Source organism: Lacerta agilis, chromosome 15 (assembly GCF_009819535.1).
Source record: "Lacerta agilis isolate rLacAgi1 chromosome 15, rLacAgi1.pri, whole genome shotgun sequence".
Classification (NCBI taxonomy): domain Eukaryota; kingdom Metazoa; phylum Chordata; class Lepidosauria; order Squamata; family Lacertidae; genus Lacerta; species Lacerta agilis.
Window position 1 is genome coordinate 16,684,121 of NC_046326.1, and position 25,461 is coordinate 16,709,581.

Below are 25,461 nucleotides of genomic sequence, written 5' to 3' on the forward strand. Positions count from 1 at the left end.
GGGGTCCACAGGTTAACCTCAACATGTGCCTTATAAACCTGTGCAAGGAGCAGACTGAAGACTCCAGATAAATGCAATTTGGAGGGTACCAGCAGATCTCATTTTCATGTGAAATGCCTTCCTGAGTTTAAACCGTCATGGTGAGGTGTATTAAGTTGTAGCAACTGTATTGCTTTTATAATCACTAATGTATGTTCAGACTCAACTAACTTTCCCCCGTACACTCTATAAGACTCTGCCTTCATAGGGGGTCTTGCCATGACCTCAGGGTAGAATATCCACTTCTGGGGGTTTGCAGTATGAGGTCTTTTTTCTGCATGGCTAGGTGTTTGCATCTGATGGGTTGGACCAGAAGACATTCATACTGCTTTATTTTTTCACCGCCTAAAAGTGAAAATGTAACTTTGATGGGAGAGGACATCTTAGAGCAACTGGGTATCGAGTTAAACTCTCCTTTGGGAATAAGTGTTCAAAGCAAAATATGTGTGCATTAAAAACTGCACCCAAGTTGGTGCTGGACAGCGAAGCAGAGTGCTCTTTAAAACTCAGAGTAAAAATATTTAAGTTGGAATGATAAAGAAGGATTATCTTGCTCACATGGGGAAGGACAGTAATAAAGCTCTGGCCAGCAGTATTTGGATGGGTGGGGGAATTGACTGTAAATTAGCTCTCTCTGCAGCACCATCCAACCTCTGAGGGACACCAGGAGGTAGGAGGAAGATGGCTAGTCACTGACAGCTTCTTATCCATCATTTTGTTGTTCCTCTTTGTTAGGCTCTGGCTCCTCAGTTTTTCTTTAAAACCAGCTGAAACCAATGGGATTCCAAAGTCCATGTTTCCATATAGGTGAACCATTGCACCCACTAATCTTTTAAAGAACTGATTTATCCCTCTTTTTCACCCCTCTGTTTGCTTCTGTGGTTGCTGTCATCTATTAATATAATGACTACTTCTTTATGCCATTTCCATGCCGATTCTGTGGATTTTAATTTCACAACGCTTCCCTCCAGGTGCTACTAATTTTGGTTGTAATTTTATTTTATTTTTTTAGAAAAAAAATTCCCCTTCTTTTTAAGCTTTAACAGTCTAATTCCACATAAGCTGATAATATGGCTCAGTTTCATTGCAGGAAATGTTGTGGACAAGATGCAATCTTCTGCGTGGTTGGCTGTGTGGGTGTCCTTCTCTTCCTCATTTTTCCACATCACTCTTTATATTACCTTCAGCCACAATCAGGAACCCAGCAGACCCTTTCCCCTGTAAGACTCTTCTGATGAATTGGAATCTTCTATCTCTTCCCAGAATCCACAGGCTCCTTGTGTGTGTGTTAATGTGTGTGTTTGTGTGTGTATGTGTTGAGATAGAGAGAGAAATATTAATTGATTACTCCTATGAGTTGTCCATTGATTAATGTTTCATAAACTCACATATGGGTAAAAACTATATTTATGAAGCAAAAAGCTCTTCCTTCCTAGATAACAAGTGTGTGTGTCACGGCACACATTTCCTCCTATATGTGTAAGAGAATGGACAGTGCCTCTTTTCAGGTGGTGTAATTGCCCTCTGCAGTTTTTATAAGCACTTACATTAAATATACAGTCGTACCTCTGGTTATGGTTGCTTCAGGTTGCGTTCATCACGGGATACGAACGCGCCGAACCTGGAAGTACCGGAACGGGTTACTTCCGGGTTCGGCAATTCGCACATGCGCAGAAGCGCCAAATTGCGCCGTGCACATGCGCAGACGCGGCGCTTCAGGTTGCGAACGGGGCTCCGGAACGGATCCCGTTTGCAACCAGAGGTACCACTGTATATGGTTCTTCCTTTTTTTTTAGCTGATGGCATTTTGGGCAATTATGAAGGTGTTTAAATACCGATTGATAAAAATGTTGCCATCCTTCTATACAAATGAGTTGGAGGGCTTCGGATCATTTGCATACTTCAAAGTAGATATAATGGTGCTAGCTCAGGGCCTATCAGCATAATGGGTCCTGGAACTCAGGTAAGTAGTAGACATCTTTGTTGAAATGTAGGTTTTGGTATCTTACTCATTGCTCTTTCAGCAGAAGATTAAAACAGTGAATGGAACCAATTGGGGCTCCTGATTGTGGCCACAGGTAATCCCTTGCTTTTAGTTGGATTTAGCATGGACTTTGCTTTTAAGCATCCGTTTCCCTCCACTCCTCTTCTTTAAGCCAATGTCAGGCCTCCTCAGAAGGTAATTCCGGACCCTTTGCTTTAACTCAAGGCGTTCCATCCACACACCAGCCATCTTATATCTTCTGCATACAGTTTCTCAAGAGCTACATCTTCCCTAGGCACAAAGTGCCCTTGTGGTGGTAACAAATGATCTGGCACTGAGGCATAGTTAAGCTGAGATTGCCACTAGGACAACTTTGTCAAATCCCTTCTTTCATTCTTTTCCCCCCTTTTCCGTGATGGATGGGATCTTACAGAGTTGCTGTGTCTTAGCAGACAAGCTGCGTGCGTATTTATCTTATCCTGAAGGCTTGATACCTTCCTGCATGGAATTTAACTTGGGCTCTCTCTCTTCAAACAGATGAAAGGTTAGAGAACCGAATGCCCCCCTCCTTCTCCTTTTCCGCAAGAGAGTAGGCTGCCTGCTTAAATTTGCCTTGTATATTATTGCCTGACAAATGGGTACAGAAATGAATTTCCGTTCTCTCGCTGCATTCTGTAGTACTTTAGAGCCACCCATTAGCCTTAAAAGCTTCAGCAGCCAAACACCAATGATTAAATGTCGGTATAAAACTCCAGGAATGTATTTTCTTCCTTCCGTGCTAAAGGTTTGTGTAACCGAAAACCATTCTCCAAATGAAATTAGCATAATTACCAACATTTTATGCAGTAGTCACAGGGAAAAATGCTTCCCTAAAAGCCTCAAGGGGCAACAGATCATTTCTGCTGTGGCTCTTACCCCTTCCCACATTGCCACCTGCTTAAAACCTATATACTGTATACAAACACATAGAGGCCTGCAAAGTCCAGTGGGTGTAAATTACCTCAGATTCAAGTTTGGGTGCTATGGGTGACCTTCATAAAGCCCCAAGCTCTTCAAATTAAGATGGGCAGGTGATAATGAGCCCACTGTTCTTGGCAGCCCCTTGTCATAGTCCCTGGAGTGGGGAAAATTTAACAGTATAGTTGCAATGTCATTTGTTGTATGCCAGAAGCCTGCAGTTATTAATCCCAAATGCCTTCTTTCAAGCCTGACCCCAGTTAGTTGTGCCTGCAAAGAAACTCCAGCACTGCTGATAAAGCACAACAAATTATTTTATTTCTTGCCCACATTGTAATTAAGAATGAGATTTTTCCATTGGCCTTTGATGGCTAGTCTCTGGATGCTTCATCCTCTCCCCACCAAGCTTCCCCTAACTAGAGATCCGTTTCCCAGCATGTCATGTGATAATTTGACTGGGTAACCCTTTGTCTATGATGGGTTCCAATCGTTTTGTGTTTGGCCCTCTCCCTGGCAAGCAGCACCGCTTTCCCCACCCCGCCCCCATAAAAAAACCCACCACCCTTTTATATCACTTCAAAAATGTCCTTGTGGCTTTATTCATTAAGACATACAATATGATATGGCAGAGCAAGCTGCATAATTTAAATTGCCCCTGGAGTCTTCCCTTGAAATGTTCCATTTGGACAGCTGTTATTTCCTGCGAGATAATTAAAAAGTTCTTAATATTTGTTTAAAAATAAACCCTTTTTTTCTTTGGGGCAAAGCACATTTTGTGTGTGTGTGTGTGTGTGTGTGTGTGTGTGTGTGTGTGTGTGTGTTCAGTTTATCTTTCCTCCTCCTCCTCTGATAGACCAATTGTTCTTCCACCCAAGTACATCAGTGCTTGTGCATGTGTTGCAACTGCAGGCATGGGCTTGCAGCCTCCCCTGTTTGTCTCTTGGTTTCTGTGCTAATAGAACAAAAGACATCTTCAGCATCTTCCCATGGAGTCCCTAGTGCTGGAACTGGCATGTTGGATCATGCCTAGGATGGAGATTCCATTATGTCTTCAGCAGGGGCACCAGCACAATCACAAGCAACTTCGTGATTCCTCCAAAACTCACTCTCACTCACAGCCTGAACATGTTATCCGTTTTCCTTCCTGTAAAACAACGTTATGGCTTAAAAAACAACAGCAACAGACTGAGATGGAGTGGTGTTAAGACAGCAAGAAGGTTACAAAAATGTTCATGTACTAGTCTTCCTCCCCCAACTTTAAACAACAGATGCAGTGGAATTAATGGGTAGTGGATTCAGACATTGCATCATTAATTTGTGGGATCTGCTGTTGCAAGATGAGCTTTAAAGGGAGAATTAGACAAATTCCTAGAGGACAATTGGTTTGTCATTGGGTATTGGGCATGGTGACAGAGGAGCACCAGTGGCAGAGAGTTATTGCTTTCATGAGCTTCTTGCAGGCTTTTGGGGAACTTCAGGTCTTCCACTGTGGGTAGCTTCCGGATGCTGGAATAGATGGGCCCACCTGGGTTTTGTCTTGAAGGCTTTTCCTATGTTTTTAGAGATGTACTTGAGCAAAGGATTTGAGGTATTTCACCCAAGGATCTAAAATAAGTATTTGAATGTCTTGTAAATCAAATTAGTGCCAGACTGTCTAAAATGGTATATTTGACCCAAGACAACCCCACATTTGAAAATTTAGCTAAGAGTCACTGGAGGCCCAAACGTGCTCACGTCACCTTTTAATTTGGTACTTACTGTCACAATATACAAGGGAAGAACCACATTAGCTTTTTCAAAACCTTGCTTCAGACATTTGACTCAAGCTTCTTCTTCTTTTTGGTTGTGAGACATGGATAAATTTGTCTTGAGAGTTTTTTGTGCACATTTGCACTACAAATATTTAATAGACGTAAATGTTTGGAATCACTTCTTCCCATTTTTCAGAAATTCAGAAGAAGCGACCACTGTTCTTCTACCAGACTGAATCTTGCGGTGTGGCACATGTTTCCTTCTCCACAGTAGGTTGGCCAAGCTTGTTTCCTCCAGATGGTTTGGTTTGTGGCTGCCATCAGCCCCAAGGTCATCTTATGCCCCTGCTGGCTGGGACTGATGGCTGTCGTAGTCCAAAACATCTGGAGGGCACCAGCTTGGTGAAGGCTGCAAAGGTGGCCTGCGTACATCCCCCGAGACAGGCGTTTGGTTCCCAGGAGCATTTCACAGACTGGCATAACCTTCAGTTCCCGCAAATTATTTATTGTATCATCTTGGCTTTCTGTGGAGGCTTCCTTGTGTCTGGTAAAATGTCAAGTTAATTTAGAGTTGATGTTGCGATCTCCTGACATTTTCATCCACTGTGTGACCACATTAAAAGGGAAGAGAGGAGGAGGTAGAGCCCCCTACACCTGGGAAGAAATAACTAGGAGAAGCTGTTTCTGCTGCCAGTGCACAGCCAAGGACCAGCAAGAGCATTTTTTTCCTTTTTATGGAACTAGGCCCGTGCTCTGAGGAAACCAGTTTCACTTATGCATTGAAAGAAAACTTCTCAAATTGAAGGGGAAAGGAGGCTTGAATAATATTAAGCTTCCATGTATTTTTGATGGCCTCTCATTTCATTCCTAGCATATCTGGAAGCTCATGGAGTTATAAAAGAAACGTACAGTTTACTTTGGCTGCTGCTACCCCACTTCTGGCCTGTCTGCTGTGTCGACAGCATTGGCCCCACCTGTCCTCTTGGATCAGCTGCTGAGGACAGCAAATGTTGGGTACACTGAACTGGCTTCCCCGAATCCCCCTCCCCTGCAAAAAAAAGGGGGGGGACGATTCTTCTAGGTTCATTGTGCAACTCATGTTTGCTGTGTTGGGACTTGCACAGGAGACATTCCAGGTGGGATTGGGTGACCTTTGATTAAAATTGCTTTTTGTTTCCCACAACACCAGCGCTAAGGTGCTTTTGCATGTTCACTCAAGGATGCAGCATTTCACTAGGCTGGAGGCCTGGATGGAGAGCTGTGTGGAATGAAGCGTTAAATCTCTGCCCAATATGCAGTTCCATGCTTCAAAAAATAATTTTCTATGCTACACAAAACTACTAAACGGATCCTGATTATTTTTGTGAAACATCTGGTCCGCAAATGAAGCTATCTCGTGGGTGTAGTACAAGCAGGACGCTATAGAAAACGCCACTTCCAACGCTCTCACTTGGAAGTGCTGTTCTGCATAGCGTGCTCTTGCTCCGGCAGCAGCGTGAGACAGGGCCTCTCCTGCCCCTTTCCTTTCAGGGTGGTTCTGCTCTCTCTCTCTAGGCCTGTTACATCCCTGCTTCTGTGTTCTTTCTGCCCTGCAAATCCTGCAGTTGTCTAGTTTAACTGAAACATAATGCAGATCGAAGGAGCAGAGGCAGGTGGGAATAAATGGAAGATTTTGACTATGTCCTGCTTTTTACAATCACCTATAGAATAGCATCCCAGGGGCAAATGACTGTGCAGCCATAGGGTGCTTGAGCTCAATAATCTTGACCCAGAATGGCAGCTCTTTCAGCTCTGTGTGCAAATTCAATGTCAAATTACCAGCTTTCTTCTTTTTAAAAAAATAAATGCAAGATTATGTCTAATAGCATGCTTTGATTGCAGCATGGCATCTCAGGTAGGTGATAATTATACAAACAGTTACTACTCTGGAGAAAGCATAGTTTCTCAAAGCAGGAACAGTTAAGTTGCCTAGATTCTATAGGTTGGAAACAAATTTGGGACTTATAAAAAAACAAACTCCTTGGATTTTCATTTACAGAACCCATTCTCTTAGAGACTGTGGACTAATTTTATGGATTAGTTTTTAAACCCCCCAGTCTGTCACACTCAGTGAACAATTTTAAGTTGGAGAGAAGCCATCTGAATGGATTAGAATGTGCAACCGAGGAGTTTGAATGCCACTGTTTCAACTTAATATTGCCCAGCTGTCTCAGAGGCTGGCTTGTTAGGGAGGGGGGGTAGTTCTTTTATATTGACCATGTTAAATGACTGATATCCAAAGGCATAGACAAATGCCACCTCCCCCCCCCCCCCACTTTGTAAGATAACACCATCCATGACAAAATATTTAATGTCTTTGGTATCTGGTTATCTTTATTTTTATTGTAAAGGGTTTCTTGAGATAAAAAGCAACTTGATACTTGGAATGCAGTTTTCCTGCAGCTGGGCCACTCTTTCCCCAGTTGCAATGTTTGGATTATATTTGAAAAGCAAACACATAGTTGGTACACATATAGATGGGGTAGTGGGAGGGAAAGAAGAGAGATGCAGATTACTTTTGATCTGTTCCTTAGTGTCTTTACCCCAAAGAGACTAAGCAGGTGGTAATTCCTCCTCCTTTCAAAGTGGGGTGGGGGAACCATTATTCTACTTCTCTGTGTTATTTTCTGCTTTTGAAAATGAAGCCATTTGTTCCTGGACATCACTGTAAAGTGCCTTAAGAAAGTTTTCCATATATATATATATATATATATATATATATATATATATATATATATATATATATCTCAACATAAATGCCATTGCTAAACCAGGAGCTCATTTGGGAAGATGGCCTAGACTGAGTTGGACTTCGAGGCATTGCACCTTTTAATCATTAACTGCTTTATTTCCCGCTGTGATCACCCAGCCCATCTGCTAATCATAACTTTGCCATTCCAGCTGCAGCCAACATGATGTTGTTTGACTTTGAATATTTGTTCGCCTTTTAACTGCTTGAGAACTTTGTGTTTCATTTTTGTTTGTTTGTTACCTGCTGATCTCTGTCCCTGGATGGGAAAAGCGAGCTGCACTGTCCACACGGAACAATGTTCCTTGACTAATAATCTTTTTCCAGCATATGAGCAGAAGTTCTGATTTCATCACGGTTTGATTTTTAACCGGAAGTTCACATAATTTCCCACATACATAAACAGACACACAGAGGAAACAGGTTAGTCGATTATTCTGGGGAGAGCATGAAATTTCAGGCGTTAACACACAGCTCATCCAGTTTAATCATAGCATCCCCTCTGACCATTCCTTTACACCTTTGAACCCCCCACCAATTAAAAATGAGACATTGTAGGCTATGTCATTGAGGATGAAAGGGACAGGCCTCAAACTTCTATTTCATTAACTGTGAAGCATTTTTGATGCTTTAATTTTGCCAAATCTCCCAATGTGAGAACAGGTCCTGGACTGTGTGTTAGATTGGATTGCAAAGTGGAAAACTATCTGTGTTAGAATGGATGATAAGATGTGCCATAGGTGAATTGCTGTCATATAAATATTGATAAATCACCTATTTCAATTGTGCAAGGGGGTGTTGCTTTTCCTTCAATATTTTAAAATGTGCCAGCCTGTATCATGTATTTCCCTCCCATGTGGATTATGTACCTGTATTATTATTATTATTATTATTATTATTATTATTATTATTGTCTAACCCTTGCTCTGGAAAGTTAAGTATGCATTGTCCTCTGTTTGATTGCAAAGGGGAAATGGGCCCTGCTTTCTATTAAGTGGAAAGTCTGGCCCTCTCTGGATTCTGAGGGTGGCATGTCAACTGTGGAGAAACACCTCCATGGGCTTGTCTTCTGTAATAATAAAAAAGCTCAAGTTCTAGGGTAGTTTATGAGCTCAATTACATGTTGTGGAGCCTTGCAGAAAGCTATTCTTTTGTTCATTTAAACATTGCCTGTGCAGAACTAAAGAGGGTCCTCCCAAACCTTCTTTTGAGGTAAATGGCCTTGTTTGTGCTGCTGCTGCAGAAACTCTGAACACTTAGCACTTTTCGAGCTGTTCCCAGAACAGCCGCCTCACCAATCCTATGGCCCCAACCCACATGTGTGCAGCTAAAGGTATATCAGTTTGTTGCTGAAATGGAAAGGGGGACAGGACCCTTTATGTCCAACTCCTCCAGCACAGATGGCAAAGCGCTAGCTCACAAGCTGGATCTGGCCCACAAGTCTTTCCTCCGCAGCCCCCTGCCCACTCTTCTGACCTTTAGGGTAGGGGCTGCATGTCCAGCACTGATCCTATGACCGGCGTGGCATAGCATTCTTCATCCCGCTCATCATGGAAGCCAAGCAAGCTGCCTGAAGAGAGACAGAGCGATCTGTCCATCCTTAGGCAGCCCACTTCGTTTCCGTGCTAGCCGTGTGCATAACCATATTTTCTGCACAGTGGTGGAAGTTGGGAGAGTAGAAAAGAAGTTGAAAGACTTTGCCTGAAACAACTTCAAGCATTTTTCTTCTAGTGAATTAACTTTCCTTCCAGGGTCTTTCCCTGTTGAAGGCAAGCCCCAGCCCCCCAGAGAGAGAATAGGGGGTGGGCCCACTCATGGGTGCTGGTTTACCCATGGAGGCAACCTTATTCTCCCTTCCCCCCCCCCCCCAAAAAAAATGTTCTCTACTCCCGCCCTCCTTAGGATTCTAATGTTGCTGAACAAGTGAAGACTTAGCTGATTTATGTGATAATTTTTGTTGTCATGGCTGAACCATGGGCAAAACTAGGTAAAAGCAATATGACTAACATATGTTTTGACATATACAAAATAGTCTTTGAATAAGAACTCTGTACACCCTTTGGGGATGCTTCAGAGGGTCCAGAAGCCCAAGGCTTTGGAAGGTAGGGAAGACCTTTTCCAGCGAGGTACAAGTAGAATACATAGCATCTTCTATACCCAAAGAGACACCTGAGACCGGGACTGGTCTCCCTCAGTAAAGTTTCAGAAGGCAAGGCTGCCAGAGGAGGTCCCATCTAGGAATGTTTCTCTCTCTGGCGCATTCACAGCCCCAAGGTAGGAGTACGTTTGACAACCCACTTAGTTCCACAAGCACTGGGGTCTGTCATGCTTGTAGCCTACATGCTGTTAAAATGAACTGAGAACGGCACAGTCTGCTAGAACTGGGGTGCCCTTTCATTTCTCTAGTTACATTCCAAGTAACGGGAAACTCGTGGAAACGTTCACAGTTCTTCTCAGTATCTGGTCCACAGAGCACTCTCTAGAGATTGAGATCTTTGCAGGAAGCATTTCTTCAGTTTGCAAAGATGGAATCTGTTCTGTCGTCTTTATATATGTATCTCTTTATCTCAGCTATGCATGACTTGCTAGAGGCAAGGCTACCTCCTCAATGATGACCTGTTTTGCAGCGTGAATGCAATGGCGTTGTATGCATTCATTCTTGGGAGACTTCCTATCATTGGTATTCCCCGGGATCAGGTGGATGCAGAATGTTGCATAGCATCCACAGGTATTATGTGCATGACAAAAGGGAAAGGAGATCCCAGCAGCCAGGTAATGCACTGACACCTCTGGCATTCCCACATAGGAGGGAATGTCTTTTGCAAAGGCAATGTTTGAATGTATGAAAGCTTCTTCAAGACTTGCCTCTGCTTTCATAGCCTGGAGCCCTTTGGTGTCCCTGTGCTCACTTCCCCACGGAGCAGGTGGCTCTGGTGTTTCTCCCCACTTTGCATGTCTCCCTAACTCTTGACCACCAGAAAGCATCCCTGCTGGCAAATCTCCAGAACCAAAGCAAACAAGGGTTCCCCCCCATCCCCCCTCAGGCTCACAGCTTTTAAGCTCAAGGCATGTCTCTTTAAAACAGTGCAACTCACTTCAAATGCTTTTTGCCTTTCATTTTATTATTGCTTGTCACGCAATGTTCTTTGAAAGCTTGCTCATATATTATCTGTTCCATTTTTTTCCATTTCCCTTTTTTTGCATGCTGTTCCTCCTGTTTCTTCCCTTCCTCCAAACCTCTGTTCCCGTGTGTAGACACAACGGCGACGACAGAACCGGCAGTTCACGGTTGGTATTGCATTCCTGTTTATCTTTTCTCTCAGCAGCGCAGTGCTGAGTGGCAAGGCAAGCCTGGGAGGAAAGGCAGGGGGCGGAGGGGGCGGGCAGAGAAATGAGGGAGCCAGAGATAAAGTTTTTTTCAGGGGGTGGGAGGACTAATGCTTCAAGTGGACTGATCTCATAAATATGCCATAATTTTTAAGGCTCGAAGGGATGTCTAGCCTTGTCGTTTCTGCTGCAAATTTAGCATTCAGTTGTTACAGGCCTGGGCATCCAGCTATTCCCCAAACTCAGTAAAAACAGCAGGCATATCAGAGCAGAACAAGAGGAGTGGCTGCATTTCTGCCGCCAGTCAGAATGAAACATTCCAGAGGAATCTGGCTTTGGAAATTGTGGCCCAAATGTTGTTTTAATTGTAATGCCTGCCATTCCCAGGGAATTTCTCAGGTGTGCAAGAGAGGCATAAGACATTTAGTATGCTGAGGCAGTTCCACGGAGTAATCTGCCGTGTCATAGGTCACTAAGAACTCTTTCATTAGCAAGCTTCCAAACACATGCTCTCCTGCAACAGGCTCTCCCTGGCCATGGTCAGAACAGACGAGCGAGCTCACGCCACTCACCTGTTTTGTGTCTCTTCCTTCAAACAGCTTGACAGCTTTCACATCCCCCAGATTTTAAAGTAGGATCCAGTATCACAGACTAGCAACTGGGTTAATAAAATAACTTTAATATACAAATTCCAGTTACCTGACTAAATTAAAATCCATAACCTTATTACTAAAAGTGCACCCTGTCTTTTTCTTAAGAAGCACAAGACTTGGTGAAATTTATTGGAATGATTGCCCTGAGTGAAAGAGTCGACATGGTGTCCTCTAGGTGTTGTTGGACTACAGCTCCCATCAACCCTGGCCATTTGCTTGGCTGATGGGGGCTGACGGGAGTGGTAGTTTAGTAACTTACACAAGGCTGTATATTGGCTTTGCTTGGTCTACAACTGTGAGCAGCTCTGAGTTTGAAACTGGGGTCTTCCCCGGCCTTTGCCACCCGATATCCTTTTAAAGTTCACCCACTCCCAATCTATTTTATCAGCCTTGAGGGAGACTTCTGTACCAAACATCACATTATAGTTATTGTGCAATTCGTCATTGGCTATCCAATTCATACATAATCCAAAGGTTAACAAGGGGTCTACTAGGTCAAATTCTAAATGACACCATAACTTTGGAATGCCCTCCCCAAGGAGGCTCGCCTAGCACCTTCGTTACATTTCTTTAGGTGCCAGGCGAAAGCATTCCTCTTCTCCCAGGCTTTTGGCTAATTAAACAATCTATGGACTTTTAAATGGGGAGGGTAATTGTTTTGCTTGTTAGTATGGTATTTGTCATTGTGTTTTTATATTGTGAACTGCCCTGTGATATTTGGATGAAGGGCGGTATAGAATCTAATAAATAACGATATTAGTTTAATGTAAAAAACAGATTTCCTTGTTACATAGGGTGCCAGGTCTTCCTTTGCAGTTGCCACTTGGGAATTACTTGAGCACGCCCAGTGTCTACACTCTGCATGCTCCTAATAGAGATGGACATAATTTGTTGAGGGTCTGTCATTACAGAGTCATGGAACTGGTATCTGGCTGCCTGGACATTTTTCAGGATAGCAGCCACTGTTATCAGACAGGGCTGTCACCATGTTGGAAGCCCCCAGACACATGCAGTAGGGCCACGCACCAAAGGAGTTAGAAGCATGGACATGAAACATTCCTGCACACGGGGCCTGCTGTCCTATTTCTCTGTATTTTACATGTATGGGAAGGAAGTCTTCGAATTCCAAAGTCAGCCTTCTCAAATCCTCAGTTTTCGGCAAATGCTGAAGGAAGAGATGACAAAACATATTAGACAAATACACATCTGCGGTCCTGGATGTCTATTTGGCCTAAGAGAGTCTGCATGTTGTATTTTCATACTCAGCAGTTGAGTTGCAGACTGGAGAGCCCACTATAAATTGATAAAATCCCACTGGAATTAGCTTGATTCTGTTTGCCTCTACATTTCCAATTATCATACTATTAGGAATTTTGGCGCAACGAGTAGACATTTTAACTGAAACCTTTTGACTGTCACTGAAGTGTTAAAGCTCTGTATGTCTGCCGCTTCAGGCCCAATAGTAGCAGCTAAAGCTACCTTCTGCTAATAAACAATTATTAGTGATGGGTTTATAATTGAGCATTAGTCCTGACTCACTTGCTACTGAAATAAATGATGAAGTCTGGAGAATTGGCTGATCCGCCCCCACCCCATTGTCCACTCTTATGTCAGCAACATTTCAGTCACAGAAGCCACAAGCTAGATTGGATTTGAGGGTGGAGAGTAGCAGCCTCAATGAACAAAGGGTCTCAGTTGTACTCAAGACTCATTAGGATTGACAGATGAACCATTATGAAGCACCTTGTATCCACTTGCCATGATTTCTAGCACTGTGTAAACAAAAAGATACTTAAGACTTACCAAGGTCCTCTTGGTTGTGTGGTTCCATTGAGACCACCATTAATGACAGAAGCATCTCAAAACTTGCAAAGAAACCATTATGGTAATGGGCAAAGAATTCCAGAACAAGAGTTTTACAAAAGTAAAAGCTGGGTAAAAACAAAACAAAACAATGAATTAGATGTTCAGTTGTTGCTGCCCAGAGAGGACACTGTACCTTTTGTTTTAAGGAAACAGAGGCATGAATGTTGTATGGATATCCCTAATCTTTAAAATAAATAAAACTAATATTTTGAGGTCATTGCACTTGAAGTCAACTCAGGTTGCATAAGTTAATTTCACTTAATAATTTAAGTGAAATTGCTAATATGTACACTTGAACACTATTCAGCCCATTCAGCTGATACTCATTAGAAAGATAGTTGGAAAATATTTTGGAAAGTGGACTATTAACGATGCAAGAACACACACATACATGCACACATTTTAGAGATATACAAGACCCACAAGTCAAGTCACCTATCCTTTTTAGCCTTAATGTAGCCCAAACTAAACTGGGGAACAGATCAGATATTTAGCCAGAAATGCCTTTCTTTGCTTTAAGATAACTTGTGCATTGAAAAGGTTCAGCATATTGACTGCAATTGCCCCATAACTTCCAAGCTGGAGATGAGAAAGTTGTCGAACAAATAAATTACTAGGCATGTCAGGCATATTGACCTATGATATGCTTTCTGCCTTAAAGTAATAATAAAAGATCCTGGTTCGTTTGGCGTCCCTTCTTTGTCAAGGTTGCCCTTCCCCCATTGAAGCTTCTTTGTGGTTTCCTTCCAAGCTTGCATTGCCAGCGTGTGTATGAAGTTGACCAGATATTTCTTGTGTGTTGGCCATTTTGTTCTGAGCAATGTCCAAATGAAAGTGTGCATGTCTGTGGATGGTGAGAAATGCATGACGGGCATGATGGGTAACCTGTCAAACCAGATGGATTGCCTCCAAAAATAAAAACAAAAAATTCAAATTAAAACACTAGTGGAAGGCCCAATACCCAAAGTCTCATTTGAGGACACAGGCTGCTTTTCGATATGAGGGAGGTGCTTGATCACTCCATGAATTTTTTGGAGTGTATCCGAAAGGACTGGAGGTGGGGGAAGGAGTTTGTCTGCATGCAAAACTATAGCAACCTCCCGCCATCTCTCTTCTCACAATGCAGGACTTAACAGCAGCTATGCATGGGCAAGTTTAAAGCACGAGCATTTAACTCTTCCAACTGCATATAAAGCTGAGATCTTTAACTTGCGGGTTTCCATGTGTGCTTCCCCCCCTTCCCCCACTCTTCTGCATTCATTGTCAGAATTCTAATAACAGCATGCTGTTCATGGCTGATGCTGGGGCTCTGGCTTTGGCTGCACTTCAGTGCCTTTTTTCAAGAATCCTATTTCCCTTGTTAACTTTCACCTTGCAGTGCAGATGCCTTTTGGAAAGTTTCTGTTCTCTAAATCAGTAGAACAAAGCAGGACAGCTGCACGTGCTGGAGAGGTGGACCAAATGATTCCTACAAGCCAACCCCTTGCTATTTTTGGAGATTTGAGTTTTATCCTTTCTAACATAAAAAAAAGTCATTCCAAGAATTTGTCCTACAAAGCTTGACTTGAGAGTACACCTACCCTATTTTGGCTAATGATGCTAACAATGGCCTTTATTCCCCAGTGAACCACTTACCAGAGAAAGGAGGAGCAGAAGAGTGTCTTTTTAAATCAGATATGCATTTCAGTAATGCAGTCCAGACAGAGTTAGGATGTTAAATGCTGCTCTCAAATATTTCCGAGCACGGTGCTAATTCCCCAGGACAAGTGCTTCTGAACAACTTCACAATAAGATCTCTAGTGGGTTGTAACCCCCCCCCCCCCAAGTTATGGCCACAATACAGTGCCACATTACACTGCCTCCTTTTTTTTAATGAAGTGGATGTCTATTTACTAGCACAGGGATAACCAACATAGTGCCCTGCAGAAGTTGGACCCCAGCTCCCTTCAGCCCCAGCCAGCATATCCAGTGGTCAGGGGTGATACAAGCGGTATTCCAACAGTACCTGGAGTGCGCCAGTGGCTATGTTGACCCTAATGCTAACATCTCCAGCAGAACACTTTGAACCCCCAGTTTCCTCCTCCTTCCTGGTTCATCTGAAACAGAAACCATATGCCAGTTGTTAAATGTATGCATTGCGTTGAAGTTCAGACATTGTGCAGCATTGCAATGCGCACACATGTGCTGTTACAAAAAAAGAGAGAGAATTATAGTGGCCTTCAGGTTATAGATGCAGTTGACCAGTTGTAGGGACATCTCAAAAGGAGCATCTTTTCAACAGCAATTCAGTCTGGAGATTGGGTTTCAGCAATCATATCATTTAAACTGGGAGCAACATATCCCAAGGGAGATATGGGCAATCCATGTCATTTTCAAAGCTGATAAAGCAGACCTACGGGCACAGGAAGTGAGTGGGATGCAGGATCCACGTGTTGAGTTAGACTGCACACCCACACAAACACAACCTAAAGTAGCGCTCTGTAGCTCCTCTGAAGTAAGCATGCTGCCCAACCATTCAAATGAAACAGAAAGCTATGTAGAGCAGCCTGCCCACATCTGATGATGTGCTAAAATATATAACTGTTATCACTTAAATAGGAAAAAAACCACAGCAGTATCAAAGGGGAACAGCATCGGCAGTCACTAAAGATCCTGAAAACTAGTATTTTGTGGAAGCAGCAATTATCCCAAGGCTTATAATTCCTTTGTCTTAGCCCAGAAGTCTGTGCTGTCTCTGCCCTTTTTTCACGTGGTCCAGGATTGGCTCAATAAGAAAATATTCACCAAGCAAAAATCTTGGCTAGCTACATTTGAAATCACAAGTGTGACAGCAATAGAATAAGAAATAAATCACAATGGCAATTTAGGATGGCAGGGTGATGGGTGTAATTTTTCCGCAGCATACACACACACACACACACACACACACACACACAAACATCTGCATGCTACTTTTCAGCCTGCAGTATGACTCACAACAACAAAACTTATAGTAAAATGACAAATGATAAAACAAAACAAAAAACACTACTAAAACAGTCATCAGATTAAAGAGACGCAGCAGCAGCAGCAAAACATTCAGCAACAATATCATGTGAACGAATTCTGGGACTGAACCAGCTTTTGGCACCCTGGCGACTCTGCTTCTGCTTCTTGATCTCAGTGACTTTTGATACCATTGACTATGGTATTTTCTGGGACTTGCTTTCTCTGTGGGATGGGTCTTATGGGCACTGTTATACAGTGGTTCAGTTCCTACCTCCAGGGTCATGTGCAGAGAATAGGACTGGGAGACTGTTTTGGCTCCGTGGTCTTTGTGTTGTGATGTACAGCTGGGTACAGTTTTGTCCTCAGTGCTGTTTTTAACTTCTATATGAAGACACTGGATGCAGACGTTCAGGGATGGAGGGCAAGTTGTCGTGAGTGCGCTCAGTGCTTATTTCTGACAGTACTCACACAGTACTGGCACCTCCCCCCCCTCCAAAAAAACTTGGCTTCTAAAGTGCACATGTGAGCAGGGCACAAGGTCTTAGTTTACAAGTCTTAAAGATTGTGTAGATTCATCTGGGAGAGCAATTACTCATCCTCTCATAATTGCTTTTTTATGGGTTTTAAGAGACATGAAAATTCAGGACAAAAGCCCTGCAAATTTTACTAGAAATACCCTTGCATACAAAAATTAGCAATAAAAAAACCATATTTTAAGCACAATAGTAGAAGAGAGGGGTGTGAAATTTAACAACCTAGTGCCTCCAAGCAATACCTTCCATTGCCACAGACCAAGACAAACCAGCTTCTAAACGACATAGTATGGTTCAGTATACAGGTACATTGCAAAACAGAGGGGGAAATGCATTTGTTTATTGTTATTTCTCCAGTTTGTAGACAGCCCTTCATCATGTCAATGTGATCTCAAGGCAGTTTCCAACAATGCACAAAATATAATACATAAAAGAAAATGATTATTAAAAACATCCCAATTAATAATAAGAAGCAGGGGAGCAACAGCCTGGTAACAATGTAATCAAAGAGAGGTTACTAATTTACTCCAAATTCCTTGGAGAATAGGATTGTTTTAAGGCAAATGCTCTTAAAAAATAAAGTTGTAAAATGATTTTATATTTGCATCTTACGTTGCTCTTTTATTTGGTTAGGCACTGGGTAGGGGATCTTATCAGCCATAATGTAGATTGAACTCACTGTATACCGGTAATTAGGGAAAATAATTATCCATATATTGAAATATAAATTAAAACAATTTTACTTGTGAGCTTAGACTATATAACCATGCATCTTATTTGAGCCCCTCGGTTATCAAATGTGGCAGTGGAATATCCATCCACCTTCAGAGAAAATGTATCCACTGTCCCACCCTGTTATCCTTCCGAAACCATCTTGAGTAACACAAGAAATGTGTTGTGAAAGACATGCCTAATCAAGGCTTCTGTGTAGAAGGGAACAGAATTTGTCTTGGGTGAATGCCCTCCACTCCTTAATATTCATATTGTAAATAAAGTAGGGGTGTTGCCACTCACAGCATTTATAGCAAACTTTAATGGACATAAACAACCGTGGATCACTGTCTGATTATTGTTTACAATTCAGTTTAGTCAATACTTAGATAATAACAAGGATTTCCAAAATGCCCCTCTGTCAGTTTCATTTTATTCAGATTTATATCCTGCCTTTTGACAGTTGTGTTGTGCAAATACAAGTCTAGGAAAGGAAAGCAGAGTGCCCGTTAGACGCAAGTACGTATTTAGATAGTTGCTGTTCTTATGCAACAGATTCCAGCTTCTTTAATTCCAAGTGAGTGAACGATTGCATGCAGTCGGAAAGTTAACTCTCATTTTTCACACACACACACACACAGAATCTGCAGGAAAATGGGAATGCTTCCTAATCAGAAATGAAAAATAAAATATTTTAAAAGCCAAGTGGGAAATATAATGAGAAGAAACCAAGACATAATTGTTCTCATGTTTCTTGACTACTAAGAATGCCATTCAGTGACATTTTTAAGTCTACCGGGATTCTGATATAAATGGACTAGTTGAACTGATCAGTTTCTTTTGTGGAGTGGGCGCGGGAAATAAAAGACCCTTTGCTTCATAAAAAATTCAGCATTGCCCTTTTTACTTTTCAGAAAACAAGGTTTTCTTTAAGTGAAAGAAGAAAATCCTCTGAAAAGAAACAGATTGGAGGAGATAAAAATAGCTTTCTAAATGATGCTTTTGAGGAGTCAGCTTGCATTCTTGTACTACAAGTGTGACCTTAGGGCCCAGAGATGCAGTCTTCTGAATTCCAGTAGTGGCTTCAAAGGCATGTTTGTTGTCACTAATCAGTAATATTTCTTCCTTCAGCATATAATTTTATCAGTAGTGTCCACTTGACTTGGTGATTATCAGCCAGCTGCAGTCTCTACACACAAATGAACAATCTAGTTACGATTTGGTTGGGTGCGGGGTGGGTTAGAAGCGCCTAATTCACATCAGATTGCTGCTGACACACTGCATTAGTGCAAATATTTTCTAGAGCCAAACTCACCCCAACCTGGACAAATACAGTGGCAACCTGTGAACACTGGCACACCTCGACTCCACAATGGGTGCAATTCACTGGGAGCAACACTTGCGTCAACTTGATTGGAAAGAGGTGTTGCAAGCGTCCATTTAATGGCACACTTGCGCTGTTAGCAAAATCCCATTTCTTTCACTGAGCTTGCACCCGAGACGTTTCCAGTGGATCATGTTCGTTAACCTTTACATTTGGATATTTATAATTGACTCCCTATGCATCTCTAATGTGGGACTTTCCAGGGTTATGGCTGCCTCCGTGAATACATCTCAACATAATTCTTTTCCAGTCAAGCTAAAGCAAACATTTATGCAAATATACTAACCAAATGCACTAATATACCAATTCAGGGTCCCCTTTATCTTTGTGCAGTGAGCTAAGCCTTTAGGGAAGTTCACAGCCTCGAGCTGCGATGTCTCCCTAAGAGACAGCAGTTATTCATTCCCACCTAAAGACTGCCAAGAGATGAAGTTGCAAAGGTATCCCCACAAGCCCCAGAGCTGCAGTGTGTGACAGTTTCATTAATGTGGCCGGCAGAAGCCAAAGCTTAGTCAGGGCCACTCACAGCTCAGGCATACAGGTAAATGTGTGCCTGAACACTTTTCACCTTACAGCTAGGCAAGGAAAGCCTACCGTGATTTAAAATAATTATACCTCCTCTGGCGCATGGAATTGCGCATCCTGGGGGAAACAAAAAACAAAACTTACCCACTCAGAGAGGGCAGCTTTGTACACACCTTTCTTTTACTTGCAAATGACATTCTCCATCAAAGTTTGCAAAGCTCTTCCTTTGCTATGAGAGTGTGCACAGTTTAGCTATTAACAGAAGCACCTGCAAGCTATTGTTTACAAGCTAAAGCAGCTGACACAATTGATAGTGGCCCCTTCACCGTAAAATGTCAGTGTGTTTTCTCCAGCATCACAGAAGCTGCGTTCCCAACTACCCACTGAGCCTTAACTATTTCAGACTAGCATTCAGACTCCTGTTCAATCTTAGCAAGGAAATTCGGCAACTGCAGCCCAGATGTTTTGGGAAAAAAAAGGTACCAGCTCAAATCTGGGCAAGTAGTAGCTTGCCACTCTGCATCTTAAAAATTAATTTTTTGACTGTGCTGTGTTGTATAACGGGTGGTTTTGGAAGCCGATTTTGCATTGGCAATCAGTCATTGGGTAGCAAGTATTCTTTAGAACAGCCTTTGCCAACCTGGTGCCTTCCAATCGTTTTGGACTATGTTACAGGTAGGTAGCCGTGTTGGTCTGCCATAGTCAAAACAAAATATTTTTTATTTTATTTTGTTTTGGACTATGACACTCATGCTGACTGGGGCTGATGGAAGTTGTCGTCCGAAACACCTGGAGGGCACTAGGTTGGCAAAAACTGTTTTAGAGCCAAGCTAGACATTACAAAGAGGAAAAAGTGTTCTCCTTCACATTTTTTTAAAAACCACAATTATCCTTTGCAGCCTGTCAGTCTGAGCAGTGTAAGGGGAGCATGCATCTACTACCCTCTGGTCATTTCCCAGTTCTAAAGCAGCCTCTCTAAATCTATGTTTCATACACTCCTTCCTCATGGTAGGAAAGAATTTGGGGGGCTGCCATTGGAAGGAGACAGCAAGTAGGAATGGGGTTAAGCAGTCTCTTCCCACGTTGTTGTTGTTGTTGCTGTTGCTGCTGCTGCTGCTCTTTTGTCTCCATTGCAGTTTTTCGGTATAAAAAACACACCATCAGAAGCAAAAGGCAATGGGACTTCATGTGACATCCAGCTTTTCTCTTAATTAAACAGGCTTCCATCAACTGCCACCGCCTTGCAGCCTTTGGCTGAGAAGCACCCAAACTGTCCCACAAATGAATCATTTAAAAAAAAAAATTGAAAAGTGGCAGCTGTAAAAACCAAACGTCAAGTTTTGCCAACAGATTTTGCCGAGAAGAAAGTTCCAGGCAGGGGTTTCTGCCTCACTGCATTGTCAGCTTTGAGATGGCTTTCCATAAAACAGATCATGCCAGAATATTTTTAAATAAAAATGCAACAACTCTCAATCTCCATGTGCTGCTGCTGTAGTTTTGAAAAGAGCACTTCAAGATAGTCCTAAATCTGACTCCCCAACCTGTTGCCCTTCAAATTTTGAATTTTAATTTTGGACTGCAACTCCCTGTGGCACCAGCCAGTATGACCATTTACGTGATAATGGGATTGATGGGAGCACAGCCATGCTGGTTGAGCCTCATGAGAGCTGACATCTAAAATATTTGGAGGGCACCAGTTTGGGGCAGGCTGCTGTACATTGACCAAAGACTGTCTTAGCCAGCATTGGCAAAATGTGCACCGAAAGCTGGAAAAATGTTTGCATCTTAAGTGTGTGTGTAATCAAAACAAGAACTGTAAACTAAAGTGATACAGAAAATTTAACAATTAATGTTTGGTGGGGGAGGGACTTGTTTTTGCATGCAGTTATGAATGAGTGATTTCTGAATGTTTTCGTTCATGTTTCATATGTTTTCAATGGTGCAGACCTAGACATCTTTCTGACAGTCTATTGGTTGGTTGGTTTAAAAGAGGCAAAAAAAACCCACCAAAAAACCACCCCAAAATATATTAACTGATTGGAGAGCCTCGTTTGCCAGCTAATCTGAGCAAAAAGCTTTTGTCAGATGCCGAGGGATTGACTTCTTTCGTTATTCTTTTCCCTGCGAAATTCATCCTCTGTTCTTAAGTGTTTTGTTTTCTCATCCCTTGAGGAACACAAAGAAAAATGAGTTTGTTTTTACTTGTAAGGCTTTACTCAGTTGCCAAATTCCGCCGAAGAGCTGGACTATGGGGATCTCTCAGGTAAGGGCCGGTTCTTAGGTTAAGCCAATGTGGTTGTTCAGTCTGTGGGTTTGTTTGCTTTCCACCTTGTTTGCATCCTGGCTGCTTTAAAACAAAACGAAACAAAAATCCATTGTGCAATTGCTGTGCAGCAGAATCGCAGCTAATCAGATGCAGAGGCCCATTATTCAGAATGGCTGCTCTTCTCCTCTCCCCTCTTGCCGTTGGGCTTGTCCTCCTCCCAATCGCTTGATAAGGACAAGAATTTACCAACGTGTGTAGCAGCACTCAAGAGGGGGTGTGTGTGATGGGAGCGTAGAGCGCCGCGAGTTATATTACAGGTTGTCTAGTAGCTGCTGTGAGCTCAGTTGCTGGAAATAATTTTTTTGAATCCTAATTAGAGAACGGTTCGGTTGAAATTTTGTTGCATTTGTAAAACACTTAAGGATGCCAGGTTTGTGTGGGGAAAGGGGTGAAGGGTTTGTGTGTCTCCAATACAACCTTGCTTGGAGTCTGGGTTGCCTGCTCTATCATGTGCTGCTATTAAATGGATGTGGCAGGATTCTCTTAAGTGCAGAGAGAAGAGGGAAATTATTTCATTGCATACCAGACTCTAAATGAATTATATGCCAACCTTACTTATTTTTTTACAGCAGATTGAATATCTTTGCCAGGAAAAGATGTAGTCCTTGCTATTTTACTATCCTATGTTGTATCCTGTCCCCCGCCCCTCCCATTAGACTCAAGGCAGTATTTGTGGGGGTTATCCCATTCTTACCTTCTCAGCAGCCCTTTGAGTTTGACTGGTGCCTTGTCCAAGAGCCCACAGCTGAGTGGAGATTTGCTCTCCACATTCCCAGCGTGGTGTAGTGGTTAAGAGCGGTAGACTCGTAATCTGGGGAACCGGGTTCGCGTCTCCGCTCCTCCACATGCAGCTGCTGGGTGACCTTGGGCTAGTCACACTTCTTTGAAGTCTCTCAGCCCCACTCACCTCACAGAGTTTTTGTTGTGGGGGAGGAAGGGAAAGGAGAATGTTAGCCACTTTGAGACTCCTTCGGGTAGTGATAAAGCGGGATATCAAATCCAAACTCTTCTTCTTCTTCCCACAGTGGAGATCTAATGGAGATTTAACTAATTCATGTTAAGACTCGGCCCTTTTTTCTGATTGAGAAGTTAGGGATAAGGCAACCGTAGTATTTGTTCAGATACGCCATTTTCTACGGGGAGTATACAGGACTGGTGTTTATATGGCCTTATATTTTATAATGGATAAAATGTGTTTCCATTTTGACATAAGAGATGTATACTGTACTAAGACGGAAATTACACTGTTGACTGGAGACATGGAGAGGAGTTTCTGCTATTAAAAAAAATCCATAGCTGTGTATTCCACTGATACTCACAGCATGAAATGAATCCTTTGTTGGCAGATCTGCTTTTTTGTTTTTTAGATAATCTTTAAAAATACCTATAGAACCAAAGGGGGGGGGGGATTGACAGAACTGATATTACTAATAAAAACTCATAAGTGGCAGAAATAATAAAAAAGATCAACAGTCACAACATAAATTATAAAGCTGAATAATATAAGAAATGTTAGATTTTACCTGTGTAGAAACCAATTGTTAAATGTTTTGATTGTTTTATCACACGTTTGTTTGCCATCCTGGTCTCCTTTGGGAGAATGGGCAGGATATAAATGTATTAGCAATATTAGTAGTAGTAGCAATAGTAGTAATTGATAGAAGCATCTAGTTGGTGGTATAAAATGAGAACAGAACCAATAATTGCATTCAAACGAAAATACAAAGCTGTATTTTTCCTTGAAATCTTTTGTTTAAATTATATCAACAGAGACCATTTTTTTTTTATCAAATCTTGCAGCAGCAAATAAATTAAATAACAGTTCTAAAGCAGCAGTTTCAAGCCATCCTCTTAAATATCCCTAAAGAATTATCTTTGGATTTAGCAAGGTACTATAAACTGCATTTTATTTAATTCTGTCCAGAACTGTGCTCTGAAATTTTAGTTGGTGCAGGCAGAAACAAAACATTTGCATAAAATCTGCCTTAACAGAGCTCTCAACAATTGATAACACTGGACAGGTTTTAAATAACCTCTGTGGTTTCTCTGATAAGGTATCTTGAAACAATTTTCTTTCAGGTCGCCTCTTACCAATCTGATAATAACACTGTCCCAAAAGGTTCAATCTTTTCCCCATTATTTACTGTTGTTTTTGTTGTTGTTGTCTTTTGTATACTACTTTTTTTGGGAGGGGATACCACAGCTGTTCACATATTAAAACCCTCAAATACAGTGGTACCTCGGGTTAAAAACTTAATTCGTTCTTGAGGTCCGTCCTTAACCTGAAACTGTTCTTAACCTGAGGTACCACTTTAGCTAATGGGGCCTTCTGCTTCCGCCGCACAATTTCTGTTCTCATCCTGAAGCAAAGTTCTTAATCTGAGGTACTATTTCTGGGTTAGCGGAGTCTGTAACCTGAAGCGTCTGTAACCCGAGGTACCACTGTACAGCAATAACAGCAGATAGGATAAAACTCACTCAGAGCTAAAATAGGCTTGCCATATGTCCAGAAAATTACTGACATGTCCTGTTTTTTTAGTGTAAAAATGGCGTCGGGGGAATTTTGCTGAACTGGCTGTATGTCAGTGCGATGGGAAAAGCAGTGGAAACAGCTCAAAAAGTTTAAAATCAGTATTTTTGCATTAGGTTTGCCCAAGAAGCTCAACAATCTGGGTTTGTTCCCCCCCCCAAAAAAGAGCCTAATTTTGGAGTTGGGAATTTTGCTTTTTGAAATATGGCAACCCTAATTGAAATATATGTTGAGAGTGGGGTATGTTTTGGCTGCATAAAATTGCAGATTGGGTCACGCACAATGCCAAACATGAGCAACCTTCCTGTTCATTATTTGACAGCAGGCTACAAATCCAGATTGTCTTGGCTTGATGGTTTGCTCATGAAATTCTTTCATGGCCCACCGAAGCACTTTATAAGACTCATGAACTGATTTCTCCCCTCCCCCAAGCAGTCAGAGGCCCAGAGTTCTTCCAAATTGAGGCCTCCTGTCGCTTGTTTTAACCTCTCTTTCTACAACACTGAACTGCTCTAACCAAGTGGTATGGGAGGGGTACAATCCAAAGGTTCAATTTGTGTACATGAAACAGATTGTGATTGTGTAAAAGCATGATGGCATTCTAGCATAATTCCCATTCCAAGGTTCCTCTTGGATTCTGACCAGTATTTCTACTGCTAAGTCTGTTTTAAACTCCTCTTCATAGCGTCAGTTTGAATGAGGAGGAAGAGAATTAAGACTACATCCCATCTCTTGCTCCCTGCCTGTGTTTATTTGGTAACGTGACAAGCCCATACATTTCTGCACAAGTGAAGCAATCTCTTTGCATTTATTCACCATGTTCCAGCCGATCGCATCCCATTTTTAAGATTGTACTCCTGCTAACATGTGTTGTAGAACACGGCACAATCAAAAAGGACCTGTGTAGCCCTTCCATGTAGTTTGATTAACTAATCAAAAACTGATTAGCACCTTTGTTCATGGGGGATGCTGATTAATCAATTACTATTGATTGTAAGCATGGCTTTGTTCTCTGGCAAAGGGATGCCTAGAGAAGCAGCCAATAAAAATTGAGCACCTGTCATAGCGATTAAATTTATTAAAACAAAATACATTATTT

The 25,461-nt window shown here is 42.1% G+C and overlaps 1 protein-coding gene across 1 annotated transcript in view; it reads left to right on the plus strand.

Moving 5' to 3' along the window:
- The window catches only part of CADM1 (cell adhesion molecule 1), a gene marked incomplete at its 5' end in the record, with an annotated part of 67,129 nt that overhangs the window by 29,818 nt on the left and 11,850 nt on the right, over positions 1 to 25,461 (plus strand). Inside the window, 2 exons of the mRNA XM_033171471.1 lie at positions 10,775 to 10,807; positions 21,716 to 21,769. Coding sequence (XP_033027362.1) covers positions 10,775 to 10,807; positions 21,716 to 21,769 — 87 coding nt within the window. The remainder of the gene's footprint in view (positions 1 to 10,774; positions 10,808 to 21,715; positions 21,770 to 25,461) is intronic.